Source organism: Amblyomma americanum, chromosome 5 (assembly GCF_052857255.1).
Source record: "Amblyomma americanum isolate KBUSLIRL-KWMA chromosome 5, ASM5285725v1, whole genome shotgun sequence".
NCBI lineage: Eukaryota > Metazoa > Arthropoda > Arachnida > Ixodida > Ixodidae > Amblyomma > Amblyomma americanum.
Genome location: NC_135501.1, coordinates 173797106 through 173812427, shown reverse-complemented (window position 1 = coordinate 173812427; position 15322 = coordinate 173797106). Strand labels below are relative to the sequence as shown.

The window sequence follows — 15322 nt, the reverse complement described above, 5'->3', positions numbered from 1 at the left end:
GGATTAGTACATGACACCAACGAAGAGCTGAAGTCAACGACACTTGCAAAGCAGGTCGACAAAAAGAAAAAGGAGACACCAAGACGAGCTTCTGCACCCCAAGACCCAAAGCCAACTCCCGAAACAAAGATTTCACCCAGTTCCCCGTCAGAAGACCACGTGACACCCCCTGAGCCTTCGCAGAAAGGCACACCTGAAGCTCATCCGGAACTAAAAAGAACGACTGCCGTCAGATCAATTACGGCCGCCTCTAATGATGACGAAGAACCGCAGGAACACGACAAAAGAAAGCGCCTTGATTTGAGCTCATCGACCCCTTCCACAGTTACCACACCTGATAAACACCGACCGGAGGAGGGTATACCCGCTGAGCAATCGGCTGCAGGCAGTCCTGAGATAAAAAGTGTCCCGGTCCGGCCTTTAAGTATGGCATCGCATGATGACTCTCGTCAGGCTGCACCAGCCCAACTCGCACATTCGGAGAAAGCATCCGATCCCCTCAGCCATCCGACAACGCGGCGACCAGGTATGCGGCCCTTCAGTGGTTTTTTTCACGCCATCCCATCTGGAGGAATCGGAAGTGCGCCCGGTGCGAAGCTGGTAATCACTGTCAAAAAGCCTAGCACACCTTCCCACAAAACGGCCGAGAAAACTCCGACCACCAGGCCCTTTATTACTAGCGTCCGACAGACGCTGGCTGAACGCTTGGACACGAAGCCTGTTGCCCACGATACGAAGCACGGTCTGAGTCATACGCCTGCCTCCAAGGCAGGGACTGCGCCTCTGGCCCCCAAGGAGGCACCTAGTCATGCCCCTTCATTAAAGAGTGGTGTTCATTCAAAGGAGCGAGCAAAAGAAGAAGGGAAAAGCCACGCGACACCGGTACCTCAAAAAGACACTACTGAAGCGGCTAAAGCACCAGCTGAGAAACCACCCGAAATACCAGAGCCAGTCTCTGTGTCAGGGCCCGCTACTGGTCTACCTACTGGTACGCGCCTCCTCAAGATGTCAACTAATGATAAAGCTTACCGTGAAATGATGTTGTGGGACTATGGACCGGTGCCACCACGAAAGACTCCGGTGTTACATGTCAAAGACGGATCTGCTGCAACAGTAGCGCCTGGACCACCCATCACCATACCTCCGAAAGAAATAGCTGCACCACAACAGCCCGCGACAAATGCCGCACATGTGTCCAAGGATACGGCACCTGCGCCTGCCAAGGCAGGAGCGCCGCAGCCAGGTACGGCTGTCACAAAGTTGCCCAAAGAAGGTGTGCCCGTAGCTTCCAAAGCAGCAGCACCACAAACTGCGGCACCTGCATCAAGGATGGCCGAGCAGCCGGTGTCCGCAGCTGCCAAAGCAGCTACTCCAAAACCTGTGGCGCCTACAGCAAAGGTGGCTGAGGTAGTGGCCAAAGGTGCCAAGGTAGCAGTGCCACAGGCCACCGCAACTACCGCCAAGGTGCCCATGGAGACAGTGTCTGCACCTCCCATTAAGGCTGCCGCGCCACAGGCCACGGCGCCTACCGCAAAGGTGTCTCGGGAAACAGTGGTTGCACCTTTGAAGGCAGCCGCACAACAGGGCGCGATACCTGCAGCCGAAGTACCTAAGGACGCAATATCTGCACCTGCCAAGGCAGCCGCACCAGAACCCAAGGCGCCATCCGAAAAGGTGCCTCAAGAGGCAACGTCTGCGCCTGACAAGGCAGGCGGACCAGACCTTGCAACCTCAACCCCTAAGCTGTCTAAAGATACGGTGGTAGCACCTGCCAAGGCAGCCGCAGCCACAGCTGAAGCAGAGAAAATGCCAGAAACCAAAGATAACCTCGGGAAACCACATCAGGAATCTGCCATCTCCAAACAGAAACAAACAATACCGCAGGCCGGAGCTGCCAAACTGACCATTAGTGCGTCTGGGGCCCATAAGACTGCCGAAGAGCCGACGAAACAACCGGGTGGCAAACCTGTTCCGGACAAGGCGCCATCGGAAGCCGCTCTAGGACAGCCTACCACGAGCCCTGCGCTCGCCAAACATACTCACGAGGCCGCACTACCTGTAAAAACGGCTGCAACCGATCCAGAAACGGGGATTCAAGGGCCTAAACCCCCGGAAGAAAAACCAAAACCGATAACGGCTGCTGCAAAGGATGCCAAACCAGCAGAAATAAGGCCTGGTTTTGGAACAGCTGCTAACGCTGCCATAGAATATCTTTCAACTCCATCACCTGAGATGGAAAATGAAGCCTCCCCTGGGTCCAGAGAGTTTACAGCTGCGATTTTGACTCACAAATATTCCAAACCAGCAGAGAAGCCTGCTTTTGGAACGGCTGCTAGCACCTCCATGGAAATTAAGTCAACGTCATCACCTGAGATAAAAAGTGAATCTTCCTCTGGACCGAGAGGGGTCACATCTGCGGCTGTGACTCGCAAGACTCCCACCGAAGAAAAGGGCAAGGATGCCAAACCAACAGGTAAGAAGCCTGTCTTTGGAATAGCTGCTAATGCCACCGTGGAACCCAAGTCACCGTCATCGCCTGAGATGGACCTAGCTTCCCCTGTGTCCAAAGACTTTACAACTGCGATGGTGACTCACAAGAGCCTCAGCGCAGATAAGCACGAGCCTCACACGTACAAGTGTGCCAAGCACAGGGATGAAACAGAGGCGCAGTACGAAATGAGGAAGGCCAAGGCCAAAGCCAGGGCAAGACTGAGAGCAATGGCAAAAGCCCAGGATGCTTTCGAAGAAGAAGAGCAAATATCTATTGTAAAACCTTCGAAAAAGAAGAAAAAGAAGCGCAAACCAGTGTCTACCGAGAAAGAAGTCACAGATCTGTCAAGGAAAAAAGATAGGAAAAGCCAGCTAAGCGTGACGCCCGATCATTACACAAAGTCCGGAATGTGTCCCTGTTGCATCATCTTGCTGATTATTCTCTTCATCATTTTAATCGCTTTGCTATATTTGTTATGGCCTCAGCCTGGGACCCCGCAAGACACAACTACCTCCCAAGTAGCGCCAACCGATCAACCCACTAGTCGTCGTCCTACCCTCAGTACATACTACTGCTCTAGCGATGTTTGCAACGCAGAAGCCAACTATCTGAAGTCGCTCCTCAGCACAAGCACGAAACCCTGTGATAATTTTTACGAATACGTGTGCGAAGCTTGGAGTAGAGCCCACGCGGTGCCTGGAGGGGGAGCAGGTGGTGTCGTGTCCAGCGACACAATACTGCAGGACAAGCTTGCCAGTGATATGGAGCCAGTGCTGCTAAGTATGCAGGACGCAGATGTCAAGATAGCCGCCGGTTTGCACGAAGACTGCATGAGACGAGACAAGGTCGGGCAAAACGGCAATACTGTGATCAACGTGGCCCGGGAGCTCTTCCGAGACTGGGCAATCAAGGAATGGCCCGTACTCAAAAATGGAACAGTCACCACTGAAGTGGCCTGGATGTTCGCAGGAGAGCTCGTGCGGGACCTCAATGTGGCTGCGTTAGCCTCCGTCTCTGTCGGCGTCAGCCCAAAAGCCTTGGAAGTCGCGGCTATCGAACTTGACAAACCCCGGCTTGTCTTCTCCTGTAACGACGCTTCTAGGCCAGCCGTGACGAAGCTCTTCAAAGACGCGCTCCTCGAGGTCATGAGTAGCTTCGCTGCGGCTTCGGCGGCCGTTGGAAACAGCGATGTGGACAACGTCATGAATGTCTTCATCCGGCTCGCCTCCTCTCCAACTTTGGCCGCCAGCCCCGACACCAGTCCTATCATGTACACTAGCGTCAAGCTCGTCGAACTCGAAAGCGGCTACAAGAACTTCCTCGAAAAAGTCTTCAACAGTATCGTTAAGATAGACGACACGACAGAGGTCGTTCTGAAGTCTCCCGACTACCTGCGCAACGACCTCAAGGCAGCCATGCAGGAACTGCCCCCTCAAGCCGTCGTTAACTACTTGGGATTCATGGCGCTGGTTAAGGCAGCGCCTTTCTTTCCGGAGAAGTTCTCCAACCTTCGGCAGCTCTTCGGCAAGGACGTCCTGGATCGAACACTGCCCGACGTCTCGCAGACGAAGGCGCTCTGCCTACTTGCCGTGCAGCAGGTCCTTCCCGGATGCTTTGCGAAGGCTGCCGCCAAGCTTCGAGGCATGTCCCACACCGACCTGCCCCTGGCCGAATGGCTGTCTCGCCTCGAGTCCACGTTCGACCGCCACCAGGAGCGGGTGGCATGGATCGGCGAACTGTCGGCGCTCATTGTGCGCTACCGGCTCAGGACGAACCGCATTGCGGCGTTTCCGTGGGGATCCCGCCAGGAGCCGTGCGCGCCAACCCCGCAAGAGATCCCGCGGCGCAGCGAACACCCGCTGCGCTTCTTCCACCAGGTGTCCATGCTGCAGGAGCAGAAGAGGCTCCAGCTGGTGCTCAAGACTGGGCAGGAAGTGAGAGCGCTGAGAGGCGAGGCCCGCTCAGAGCTCGCCACCATCCCGGAGTATGACGTGATGCGCCAGGCTGTCCACGTACCCATGGCGCTCTTCAACACGTCCGTAGCGAGCAACACCACCATGTTCTCATTCCACCTGTCCAGGTGCGCATCATGTATGGCCTCTTGTCGTTAGGAAGCCGGCGCGTTTAACTAATGCGCCTACTCTCCCAGTGCCTATTTCGCATTCGCCACTTAGGTATGAGCGGGTCGAACATTCTGCGAACCTAAAGCTGACGCTGTATTTTTGGCCGTCGCTAAGCCCAAGCTGCTTTTATTCTCCGGATCGCATCGCTACCAGCTGTCCGAAATGAAGCCAGTGATTTCAGCGCCGCCATATTTCAACAACAGCCACCACCTTTCGATTGGCAGTTTTTGCATTTTGTAGCAGCAGTTGGCATGCTATTGCAGGCGTGCAAAAATTGTAAAGGAGTGAATTGCGCATAGACAACACAGGGTATAAAAATAACTGCACGCCCGTACCAGTCCCCCGTTTTCCGCACGTCGAGCTGGGGGAAGAAAGTAGTAACAATGCTTCATTCAAATTACTGCTCCTTAAAGGAACAGTGAGGAGAACTCTATCAATTTTATTGTTAGCAAAATCTGATTGTTCGGCATTTCGTGGCTTTGTCGCCACTTGTCCGGGAGCGAAATATGCATTTATTTCAAAGAAATTTGCATTCGAAGTTGAAAATGTTTTCCCGTCGCTCCGATTCAAACTAGACGCCCTCTTATTACGTCACGGCGTCCTCTTGAACGTCGTGGGATGTAGTGACGTGAACGTGACGTAAACGCAGACTCCGTGATTTCTGGCGGCTAGCGGTGCGGTCTAGCAGCTGCCGAAACGAAAGCTACCGCAGCCGCACGTTGAGGGCATCCATTGGGGGTCGCTACCGTCGCTTCGTTTACGTTTGCACCGGCGTCTTGCCAGCGTTACGATGGATCCCGTTCCCAAACCCGACAACGAAGTTATCGCAAAAACTCCCGCCTGCATTTAAGCGACCTTAGCCCCACAGAGCTTGCGATGCTTTTGAGGGAGCAGGGTTAGGTTAGGCGCCGGCGGGTCGTTTCCCCCTTCCTCAGTGAGCAGCCGTTGCTAATTAAATATCTTAACCACAGTGCGGGGAGTCGCGAGGGTCGAGGACAAGGTCGGCGCGTCACGCGCATCGGAGGCTTTCCGAAGCTTTGGGGTCACTGGAATGTGATTCCTTGAACGGCGCCGTTGCACGGTGCAGCAGGCGGCATCGAGGAGGTTTCCCGCGGATGCAAAGGCCAGTTTTTTTTTTTTTTGCACAAAGAACGGATGGGTGCTCAAGGGCGCTCGCATTTAAATTTGGCGGCTAGAAAGTAAAGGCGACGCACGACGCTTCAACGGGTTCCGCGCGTTTCCGGAGGTACGGGGTCCACTGGATCGGGCTGTCGCGCTCACTTGCATGTACCTTCCGATGTGTACTGTGAATGGATTAAATTATCGGAGAGCTCAAATACAACAGCTCCGCCCAACCGCCGAAGCTATTCAATGGAGCCGCAAACAAAGAAGTTGGCGGAAAGCAGAGTCACGGTCTCTGCAGGTTCCAAATCTCTTTTTCTTAACTGCCTTAACTCCCTAATAAACAATTTCCGTAAAGTAGTTCGAAGTTGACTGGCACAGCCGGGAATGTTTCACCGGGCGAGCGTACGAAGACACAAGTGCTCTTTATACTGCATTGTACGATCACCGACCATCGTGTCATCATAGTTTTTCATCGACCGTGGCGATCATCTGGACAGCCTTAACAGGCTCCTTCAAAGGTTAACTAGCCCTTGAAGCGGCACTTGGAGTTCCTCTGCTGTTCGGCGCTTGTAAATCGAGGCGCGTCAAAACAAAACCACGGGGCACGCAAAGCTCATAGACGCGAAGCGCCATAGCAAACCGAAACTCTCCTGTCCGCCTGTGGCGCCGCGAAGCATCGGTTTTCTTTGCTTCCAACATTCAGGTTGTCTTAGACAATTGTCTACCTTTCTTGTGTGATAAAAGTGCACTACCAGTTTCAAAACAAAACTTACTTCAATATTGAACTGCCTTCCTTTGTCAGCCTCAGAGATTCGTGGATCCATGGAGGAAGGAAAATTCCCCCCATGGTGACGCCTCTTGTCCTAAGACGTCATCACGCTTGTACTTGCGAGATTGGCCTGTGGCGGCGATACCTGTATTTTGGTTCTTGCTATTTTCTACCATACAAGAGCTTTGTTTTCAGTAAGAGGGGCATTTTTGCGATTAGGAGCTGGTATTCTGTCGATGCAAGCCAACTCAATCTGTCCTCAGTGTCTCTTTAATTCAAATTAACTTCTTTTAAAAGCACTTTGAAGCCTTGAATGCGGTTATGTCATCTACACTTCCTCTCCCAGCAAGCCGCTGGCCTCAACAGCAGTGCTAGCTTCATAATGTGATTCATTACACCTTCATAGTATAGGGTCGACACCTTTGTTACTAAAAACGTTGAATACATTACGGCCTCATTTTACGCGATGTTGAGCGACGTTTTGCATAAAGCAAGCATCCATTTCTTCACGCTACGCGCCGCGGTCGCTCAATGGTCATGGCGCTCGTCTACCGAGCCGGAGTACATGGCTTCGATCCCGACCTCGGCGGCCGCGTTTCGATGGAGGCGAAACGCAAAGGCGCCCGTGTTCTGTGCGATGTCAGTGCACGTTAAAGACCCCCAGGTGGTCGAAATTATTGCGGAGTCCTCCAGTACGGCACATCTTTCTTCCTTTCTTCTCTCAGTTCCTCATTTATCCCTACCCTTACGGCGCGGTTCAGGTGTCCGCCGAGATGTGGGACAGATACTGCGCCATTTCACTTCCTCAAAAACTAAAATCCAATTTTTTCTTTGCCTAGCGTAGTGAAGCTTTCCCTACAAAATCCAAGGTGGAGGTGAAGTATGCATTTCTGCATTAAAATTTGCATGTCCTACATAACGTTATCTGATTCTGTAGTAGCGAAATTAATTGCCAGAATACTACCTAAATTTCACCATCGCCACAGCGTGGACCAGTTGTTTTTCTTCTCTTTGACGTACTTCCACGAATCATTTGAGGCACTTTTTTGTAAGAACACGTGGCGTCAGGTTACAACTCACCCGGGCCTTGCTCCGGCATCCCCCTAACCTCTCCATTCGCGCTGTTCTCTTTCCCGCAGGGTGGCCGTCCGCCTCTACCGAGCTCTGGTGCAGGTCCTTTTCCCCAACATCTACGAACGCGACGCCCCGCTGTCGCTGAACGAGGAGATGGCGCGACGCCTGGACAGGCTGCTGTCGTGCTTCGAGGAGGACCTGAGCAAGCTTCCGGCCGACGTCCGGGGCCCAGTGTCCGTCGACTCGGCCAAGTTCCGGGGCGCCCTCCTGCAGCACGCGGCAGCGATCAGGCTCGCACTGAGCGCCTTCGAAGACCTCCAGAGCGTGTGGCGCGTCTGGAATGTGGACTTCCGCTTCCAGGACCTGCCGGACTTCAACAGCGGCGCCCTCTTCTTCCTATACTACGCGCTGGACAACTGCGAGTCCGCAGACCCAGTGTACGAAGAACACCTCGGATCCTGGATGCCCGCGCACTACCGTGTCAACGCGGCGCTGCGGCACGTCCCGAATTTCGCCTCGGAGTTCAACTGCACCGGCGCACAACCGATGGCAGCGAAGAAGGTGTGCGAGGTCTTCAAGACCAGTCGCCGAGAGACGTCCCGACATTGAGGAATGTGGAGCCGCGGCAAGGCCTATCTATCTTGGCGTTGGCTGTTAATTCACCAATTACACGAACTGGCAACGTCTATAGATGTCGCATGCACATTTACATATTAGGGCTATTTTGTCACGAGAAGGCATTCGATGAGTCTTTTAAAAGCGCCCAGTACTGCTGTTCGCTTGTGGGCGAGGTATTCAAGCGCATTGCCGTGCACCTTGAGGCACTTATTGTATATGCCTCACCTCCAACTCTAAGCATGGTCTAGAGCCGTTGCAGAGCAAATTAAACATTGCGCATCGCACATTTCTTATTTGTTCTTTTTGTATTTCTTGAATAAACGCATATGACAAAATAAACCTCCTTTCCCAGACAGGAGTGATATGACTTTGCGTCTTTTATCTCTGCTTTTGCTTACTTTCTCCGCCGATTTGAGCTGATTTTCGTTAATTCGGCACATTTAATGTACAAGTGCATTCTAGGGCTCGCAAGCCAGATTTTGGAGGACATAATTCTGCTCCCCTATTATAGGTTTGACTGAGAACGGTCCAGACCCAAGCAGATCTTTTGAATTTAATCACCGTCTATACAAGCCCGTGCTTACAGGGACACGTAGGCAGGAGGCTAGGTCCGCCGTGTTACTGAGGAGGAAGTAATATCAGCCTAACATTGCTTAACTGCAGGACAAAGATCTCTATGTCTCCAATTAACCGTGTCCTGTGCCAGCTGCCGCAGCCTTATTCCCGCAAACTTCCTCAATCTCGTACGCACACCTGACTTACTGACGCCCCCCTGCTACGCTGGCCTTCTCTTGCAATTGGAGATGTAAAATGTCTAGAAATTTCGAATGCTGGAAAAAAAAACGAGGAAAAAAGTTTTTCTAGGGAGGGAGGGATGGATGGAGGGAGAAATAAACATTTATTGCGAGGGAAGAGTGTGATTGGAGCAAAGCAGGCGGAGTCTTTAGTCCAAGACACCAGTGGCTCTGGCCGAAGCCGTGAAGATGGCAATAAGCGCCTCCTGACCTTCCAGGATGGCGCTGGTCAGCCGCATGTCCTATTGCTCCAAGGCCGCATTGGGCGGCTTTAGCTGGTGTGGTTTATGGGTGCATGTTCATGTGGTATGGAGAAAGATAGGACTGGCGCCACACGATGGGTGTGCATTCATATATAGTGTTGAGTGGAGGCGGTGTAGATGGTGGAGCAAAGTGGAAGTTAGGGCTAGCTGGTAAGCCATAATTTGGAGGGAGGGGGGGGGGCATAGCGCGGGAGAAAAACGACCTCAGAGAGGCACAGAAGGAGTTGTAACTTGCAACTGAAAATTGGAAGCTAAATGACGTACTCTAGGAATGAAATGAACATCAGCAGTTATCCACTTTTTTTAGGTATTTTCAGGAGGATTTTCGGGAAAACTGAAGTTGTTGGCCACTCTAAAGGGCAGCTAGCTAGGGAGATTCTTGAAGCGTTATTCCTTCATAAGTTGGAAAGCGCTAAGTGCGTCAGTGACACAACGCTTGTGTTTGTACGTAAACAATCTATGTTGCCAAATGCTGAGTATTCTCTTCGATGTTGCTGCTTGAAGGTGGGGGAGGTGCTTCCTGTTTTTTATGCTCTTTTGGTCGATTTCAAGCCACCAAAATATCTAAGTTCAGTTTATCTTGATATCCAACCGCCACCTCAATTCAGTGTATAGATGAGCATGCGCGTTTGATTCCTCGAGCACGTCAATTCTGTTCTAATTCCCCAGTTGCAAGTTAACGCTCGTCCTGTGTCCCTCTCATGCCCTTATTTCCCTCGCGCTAAGCCCGTCTAAAATCGATGGTGGATTTTGGGTAAAGTAAGAGTCCGGATTCGGCGGAGCATGCAGGCATCCGGCGAAGACAGGTGCTTGTGAGGAGGGAGTTGATGCGTGGATTAAGTCGTAAGATATCAGGGCTCATAGAGTAGTGGGTCGAAAAGGGGTACATGTTTGGTATGTGTGTCTACGCTCGGTTGGTGTAATCACGAGCTAGGGTGTCAGCCTTGACGTTGCCTTCTAGGCCTTCGTGTGCGGGGGCTCAGGTGATGGCATGATCTTGCTGGTGGTCGACACCCAAAATGCGGCGGGCAATCTTGGGGGCTCGGCCGTTGATGAAGGGCTGACGCGCGGCTTACGAGACGGTGATAATGTGGGAGCTGCCCATTTTTTTCGTGTGCTTTGATGGTAAGTACGACAGCAATAGTCTCCGCCACGGCTGGGTTAGGGGCCTCAAAGGATGCAGCAAGGTAGAGAGAGAAGGAGTGCTTGACCGCCGCTGAAGTGTATATGAAGGGTAGTGGGTAGGAGACCGCGTACACATAAACCACTGTCGTAACGTTGCAGCACTGTCTGCGGAGGTAGAGAATGCGGGCTCGACGTCAGATAGCCTGGAGCTCGTGGTGCATGTGGAATGGGAAGGGGTCAAGGTGGAGACGGAACCGTACTTCCACAGGGGGCATACTCTGAGGGTCAGGGAGCGTGAAGCTTGTGGGTCGCCAATGTGGTGAAGAATGAATCTGCCTGAGGTAGTAGTGCGGAGGCGAGTACGTTGAGAGGCGAGGTCAGCCTCCCGCATCTCTTCGAAATAGATGTGGGTGTCAAGGGCGAGGAGACGTGTTGTAGAGCTCCATCTAAAGAGGCCGTGGTCACTGTAGCACAGGATGCATAGAAGAACGTTCACCTCGATCAGACCTGCATGAGTGAGGTAGTTGTAAGGCGGGCCGTATTCGATGCGGCTTATCTAAAGCGAGCGCTGTGACCAGGTGGAGAATGCCCTCTTCACGCATCCCCTTTCGATGACCGGCCTCCGTCGTATCGTGCGGGCGGTCTTCCGGGCATTGGTTCGAAGGATAGTAATAGTATTAGTAGGACGCCCATATTGTTGGAGCCAGAGGCCAAGGACGTGTATTAGTGAGCGCTCCATGATGGAGTGGTTATCGATAATGAGGTCAATGCGCCCCGGCTATGTGTAGTTGCGGCCATGCATACGGACGACTTCTGATTTCTCGCAGTCACATTGCACGTCACTTAAGAGGACACAGGCTTCTGGCGGATGGGACATGGCGGATGGGACAGCGGCCTCTTTGTCGTCCAATGAACGGCGGGAGGACCAGATGGCGATGTCATCAGCGTAAAACGTGTAGCCAGTCTGAGGGAGTAGGGAAAGTTTGTGTGCCAGCATGGACGTATGGCAATGTTGAAAAGGAGTGGACAGATGAATGCGCCCTGGGGAGTGCCTTTGTTTGTTGTTTTGAAAGTAGGTGAATGTGTGGAGTCGGTGTCGATTGTGTTAATGCAATTTTAAAGCGATGATGTATTCAATGATGCATTAAGAGTTAGCTGGTGCGCTAGTTGGTCGTCACACATAATCAAAGGATTCTAGCGCCCAGCCGTATACAACACACAAGGAAGAAGACAGAAAACGACACGGGCGCTTACTCACAGCAGTCTAATGAGGTGAAAGCGATCGACATACATACCCTTCCATAACCTTGCGCATGCGCACGTTACAAGACAACAGGAAAATACAACCAAAAGATCTTATATAGCAGGCGTGAAAGGAATATCTCATTTTCGCCCTCGCGCAAAACACAACATCGCGCGCCAGCAAATGTCCGGTGATAAGTTGCAGCAACAGCTACAAATGCTTCTATCCGAGCTACCGTAAGAAGACCAGCAAAAATGCGATAATTCTTCACCAAATACAAGCGCAGTCAGAGAGCATGCATTTCTGCACCAGTTGTGCCCAGCTTTGTAGGACTGTAGTATCTTCATAATTTGATATTGGCTTGATCCGAGTTAAGAGTACCATGCAGCCATAGTTAAGATAACTAAACCAGCTGCAATAGCGCTCATGAGCCCTCTCTGCCCTCCCTTGACAAACCACGCGGGCCGCACTACACGGACAGAAGAAGCAACGGACCAGTTGGACTGAAGGTAAGGGCACACGGCGTACGCCTGCATTCAACCTTGGTCGGCGTCCTTGCTGTTCTCTTAATCTGGGCATTCCTCACGTACGCGCAGAAATACGCGTCGCTCTATTTGCTTCTGCGAGTTATTTCTTCGCACTGTTTCCATGTGGGCGCTGGGGGCGTTCCCAGACGGTTTGGGTGGCACCAGTTGGCCTAAGATGAACACCCATGAGTGACAGACGTAGCTGTAAGCAGCGCCTGAATAGTGTCGGCAACCCTTGATAGTTCTTCTTACGGTCAAAAGCCGCGTTTCGAAGTTTTATGCAGGGACAGAACCAGCTTCTAGAGGCCCCAGCGTTGATTAGGGTGCACAAAGATGCTTTCGGCACAAACATGAAGGCTAACGAAAAGCCACGAAATTAAACTTCCGACGGGCCGCGCGCGGTGGCTTAGTAGTTACGGTGCTTCGCTCCTGATTCGAAAGATGTGGGTTCGATCCCAGTCTTGGCGGTCGCATTTCGATGCAGGCGAAATGATCGAGGCCCGTGTACTGTGCGATGTCAGCGCACGTTGAAGATACGCAAGTGGTCTAAATTCCCCAAAGCCTTCTACTACGGCGTCCCTCATAGCCTGACTCGTTTTGGGATGTTAAACGCTATAAAAACAAAATTAATATAAACTTTGAGTGGCGCAGCAACCTCTGAAAAGGAAAATTCTTTGCGTGGTGTTAAGAGAGAATATGGGAAGAAACGCTGGTTAGAAATATGTAGCTGAAATGAACAAGGGGTGGGTATGGGAAGGGTACATAATGTGAATGAAAGGGAAGCGATGGTCGTTAAGGGTAACGGGGTGGATTTCTAGAGGTCAAATGTAGCGTATGCGGCAAGGAGTTAGGTGAGCGGATGAGATTAGCCAACTTGCAAGGATAACGTGGCTGCAGCTGCCTTTTGACGGGGTTAAAAGAAGGACGGTGAAGATGCCTTCTGTCCTGCACTGCACTATTCGGCTGATTATGATTCTGACGATCAGGAATCGCCACATCAATGGGAGATATTGCCCTGGATAGTTTGCTTCTGACATCAATTCCATCCTCCGATACCACAGTCAAAATATGTGTGGCTAAGCACCTTCTTGGAGCTCTACATTTTTTAGATCGTCTGCAACGCTTACACAAATTCCTACTTCTCTCCAGCCCTTGCTTGCTGATTTTCTTTCGCCGTGATTAGGCAAAAAATAATGTTTTTTTTTAAGTAAGGTTGAAATATAGAAATCGCCTTACAATTAGCCTCGTAGAAACTTGCAATCAAATACACAGGACTTCCCTTTCTAGAAGAACAGCACAGCATTTTTGCAGAAGCGCCCGGACCATTTTTCGTGCTTGGTCAGCACCGTTCACATCTCAGCCCTATCATATTTATTCCTTCAGTGTTCCATCATTTAAAAGTTTCAGGGTGATCTTGCAACCACATTAAAGCGAAGGTCTCTCCGGCGCTTCTTAATTTTCCTGTTGTCGTTCTGTTGCAGAATCGGCCCAGACATGCTATCACAAACGGAACACGATGCTCTATTAAAGTTTTCCTTGAGTATGTACCAGCATCTACAGGACCATAACTGGCAGAGAGAAAACTTCGTATGCTCGCCGTTCAGCATAGCCTGCGCACTCGCCACCTTCGCCAGTGGTGCTTGCAACGTCACGGCCACACACATCTTCGCCGCACTAAACCTCAAGGCGAGCAAGTGCCGAATCCAAGAGCAGTTCTTCAGACTGCTGACGACACTATCGAGCTACGCCCCCGATGTCACGTTCCACGTAGCCAACCGAATTTACAGCGATGAAAAGTTTGCAATCCATATCAGCTACCGCGCCCTTCTAGAAGAGTCTTACAGTGCCACCATGGAGTCGGTCGACTTCGAAATCGGCCACGAGTCGATTCTGCACGAAGCCAACGCCTGGGTTTCGGAGAAAACAGCGTCCAAGATTCAATCCATCCTTCCATCCGGAAGTGTGGACGCTAACACGGCCTTGATTCACCTCAGTGCCATCTGCTTCAGGGGCTTCTGGGAGTGCCCTTTCGACTCGGATCATACGACGCGAAAGCTGTTCCATCTCAGCTACCATAGAGCCGTGCACGCGGATATCATGTACCAGCGCAATAGATTCAAGGGAGGCTACTCGGAAGAGTTGCGCGCCACTGCCCTTGAAATTCCATACAGGGGTCAGATGATGTCGATGGCCATCCTCCTTCCGGACGACGTCCAGGGACTTCGCGACTTGGAGCAAAGCCTGAGTCCAGCCAACCTATCTGAACTTTTAGCAGGCATGAAACTGGTGGCCAACGTGCAACTCTTTATTCCCAGGTTCAGGATTGAGCACAGCGTGGCTCTGCGGGAGACGCTCGAGGACCTCGGCGTCAAGGACTTGTTCACGCCGGGCAAGGCCGACCTCTCCGTAGCGTTCGAGACCGGTGCGCCAAGCGTCTCTGACGTGATCCACAAGGCGCTCGTCCAGATCGACGAGGAAGGCACAAAGCCTGAGGCGGCGGCAACGAACGCGGTTTTTCAATCCGCTCGTCCAATCGCTGCCCACTTTAAGCATTTTGTTGTGGATCGTCCTTTCATGTTCCTGATTAAGATGAACGACTTAGATGTTATCCTGTTTCTATGGTCGGTTCTAAAGCTGTGAACACGGATGACGGCAGACGTGGAAAATTTCTGCGCTGATTTCAGAATAGTTCTTCATTGTTTCTGTCACTGCAACACGACTGTGATTATCTTTGTACCTTGACACATCAAAGAAACGCGAGGGCAAAGTTCTCTGTTATTTCGATATTGTTTTCCAGCTGACTTCTGACCCCGTGTGCTGCACTCAGAGCTGTTCGTTGCTCGATATTACATCTTTGAACGCTTTTTACGTCGGACAAGTTGCCAACGTGCATTCGTGCAAATTTTTTTCAGTTCAAAGCTCACACAAATAAGCACTGTGACTCCGGAACGTACATGAGAGATACTCACGCACCACTAGAATCTATAAAAGTGAAAAGGTGACGTCACCTTGCGGCACGCGGTTGCAAGGAGACAATTGGGAGAAGCAGACATTTTTTTGTAAAACATTTTTCTTGGTTAATGACCACGTGTACATGACCTGCTATCTACACGCAGACCTGAATGTTTGATGCACGCAACCACGTCCGTAGAATTTATACTCTTTATCAC

General features: G+C 51.6%; 1 protein-coding gene across 1 annotated transcript; it reads left to right on the top strand.

Annotated features, from left to right (window-relative positions):
* The first annotated feature begins 3469 nt into the window (after positions 1 to 3469).
* On the top strand, positions 3470 to 8341 carry LOC144135314 (uncharacterized). Its single transcript, XM_077668019.1, has 2 exons — positions 3470 to 4571; positions 7648 to 8341. The coding sequence occupies exons 1-2, from the start codon at positions 3637 to 3639 to the stop codon at positions 8189 to 8191; spliced, it is 1479 nt and encodes a 492-aa protein (XP_077524145.1). The 5' UTR covers positions 3470 to 3636; the 3' UTR covers positions 8192 to 8341.
* The last annotated feature ends 6981 nt before the right edge of the window (positions 8342 to 15322 follow it).

Bases quoted from the DNA above. Each gene is read 5' to 3' on its own strand.
- LOC144135314 (XM_077668019.1), top strand. From the start codon at position 3,637: ATGAGTAGCTTCGCTGCGGCTTCGGCGGCCGTTGGAAACAGCGATGTG. The intron at 4,572-7,647 runs GTGCGCATCATG...TCTTTCCCGCAG, and splicing joins TTCTCATTCCACCTGTCCAG to GGTGGCCGTCCGCCTCTACC.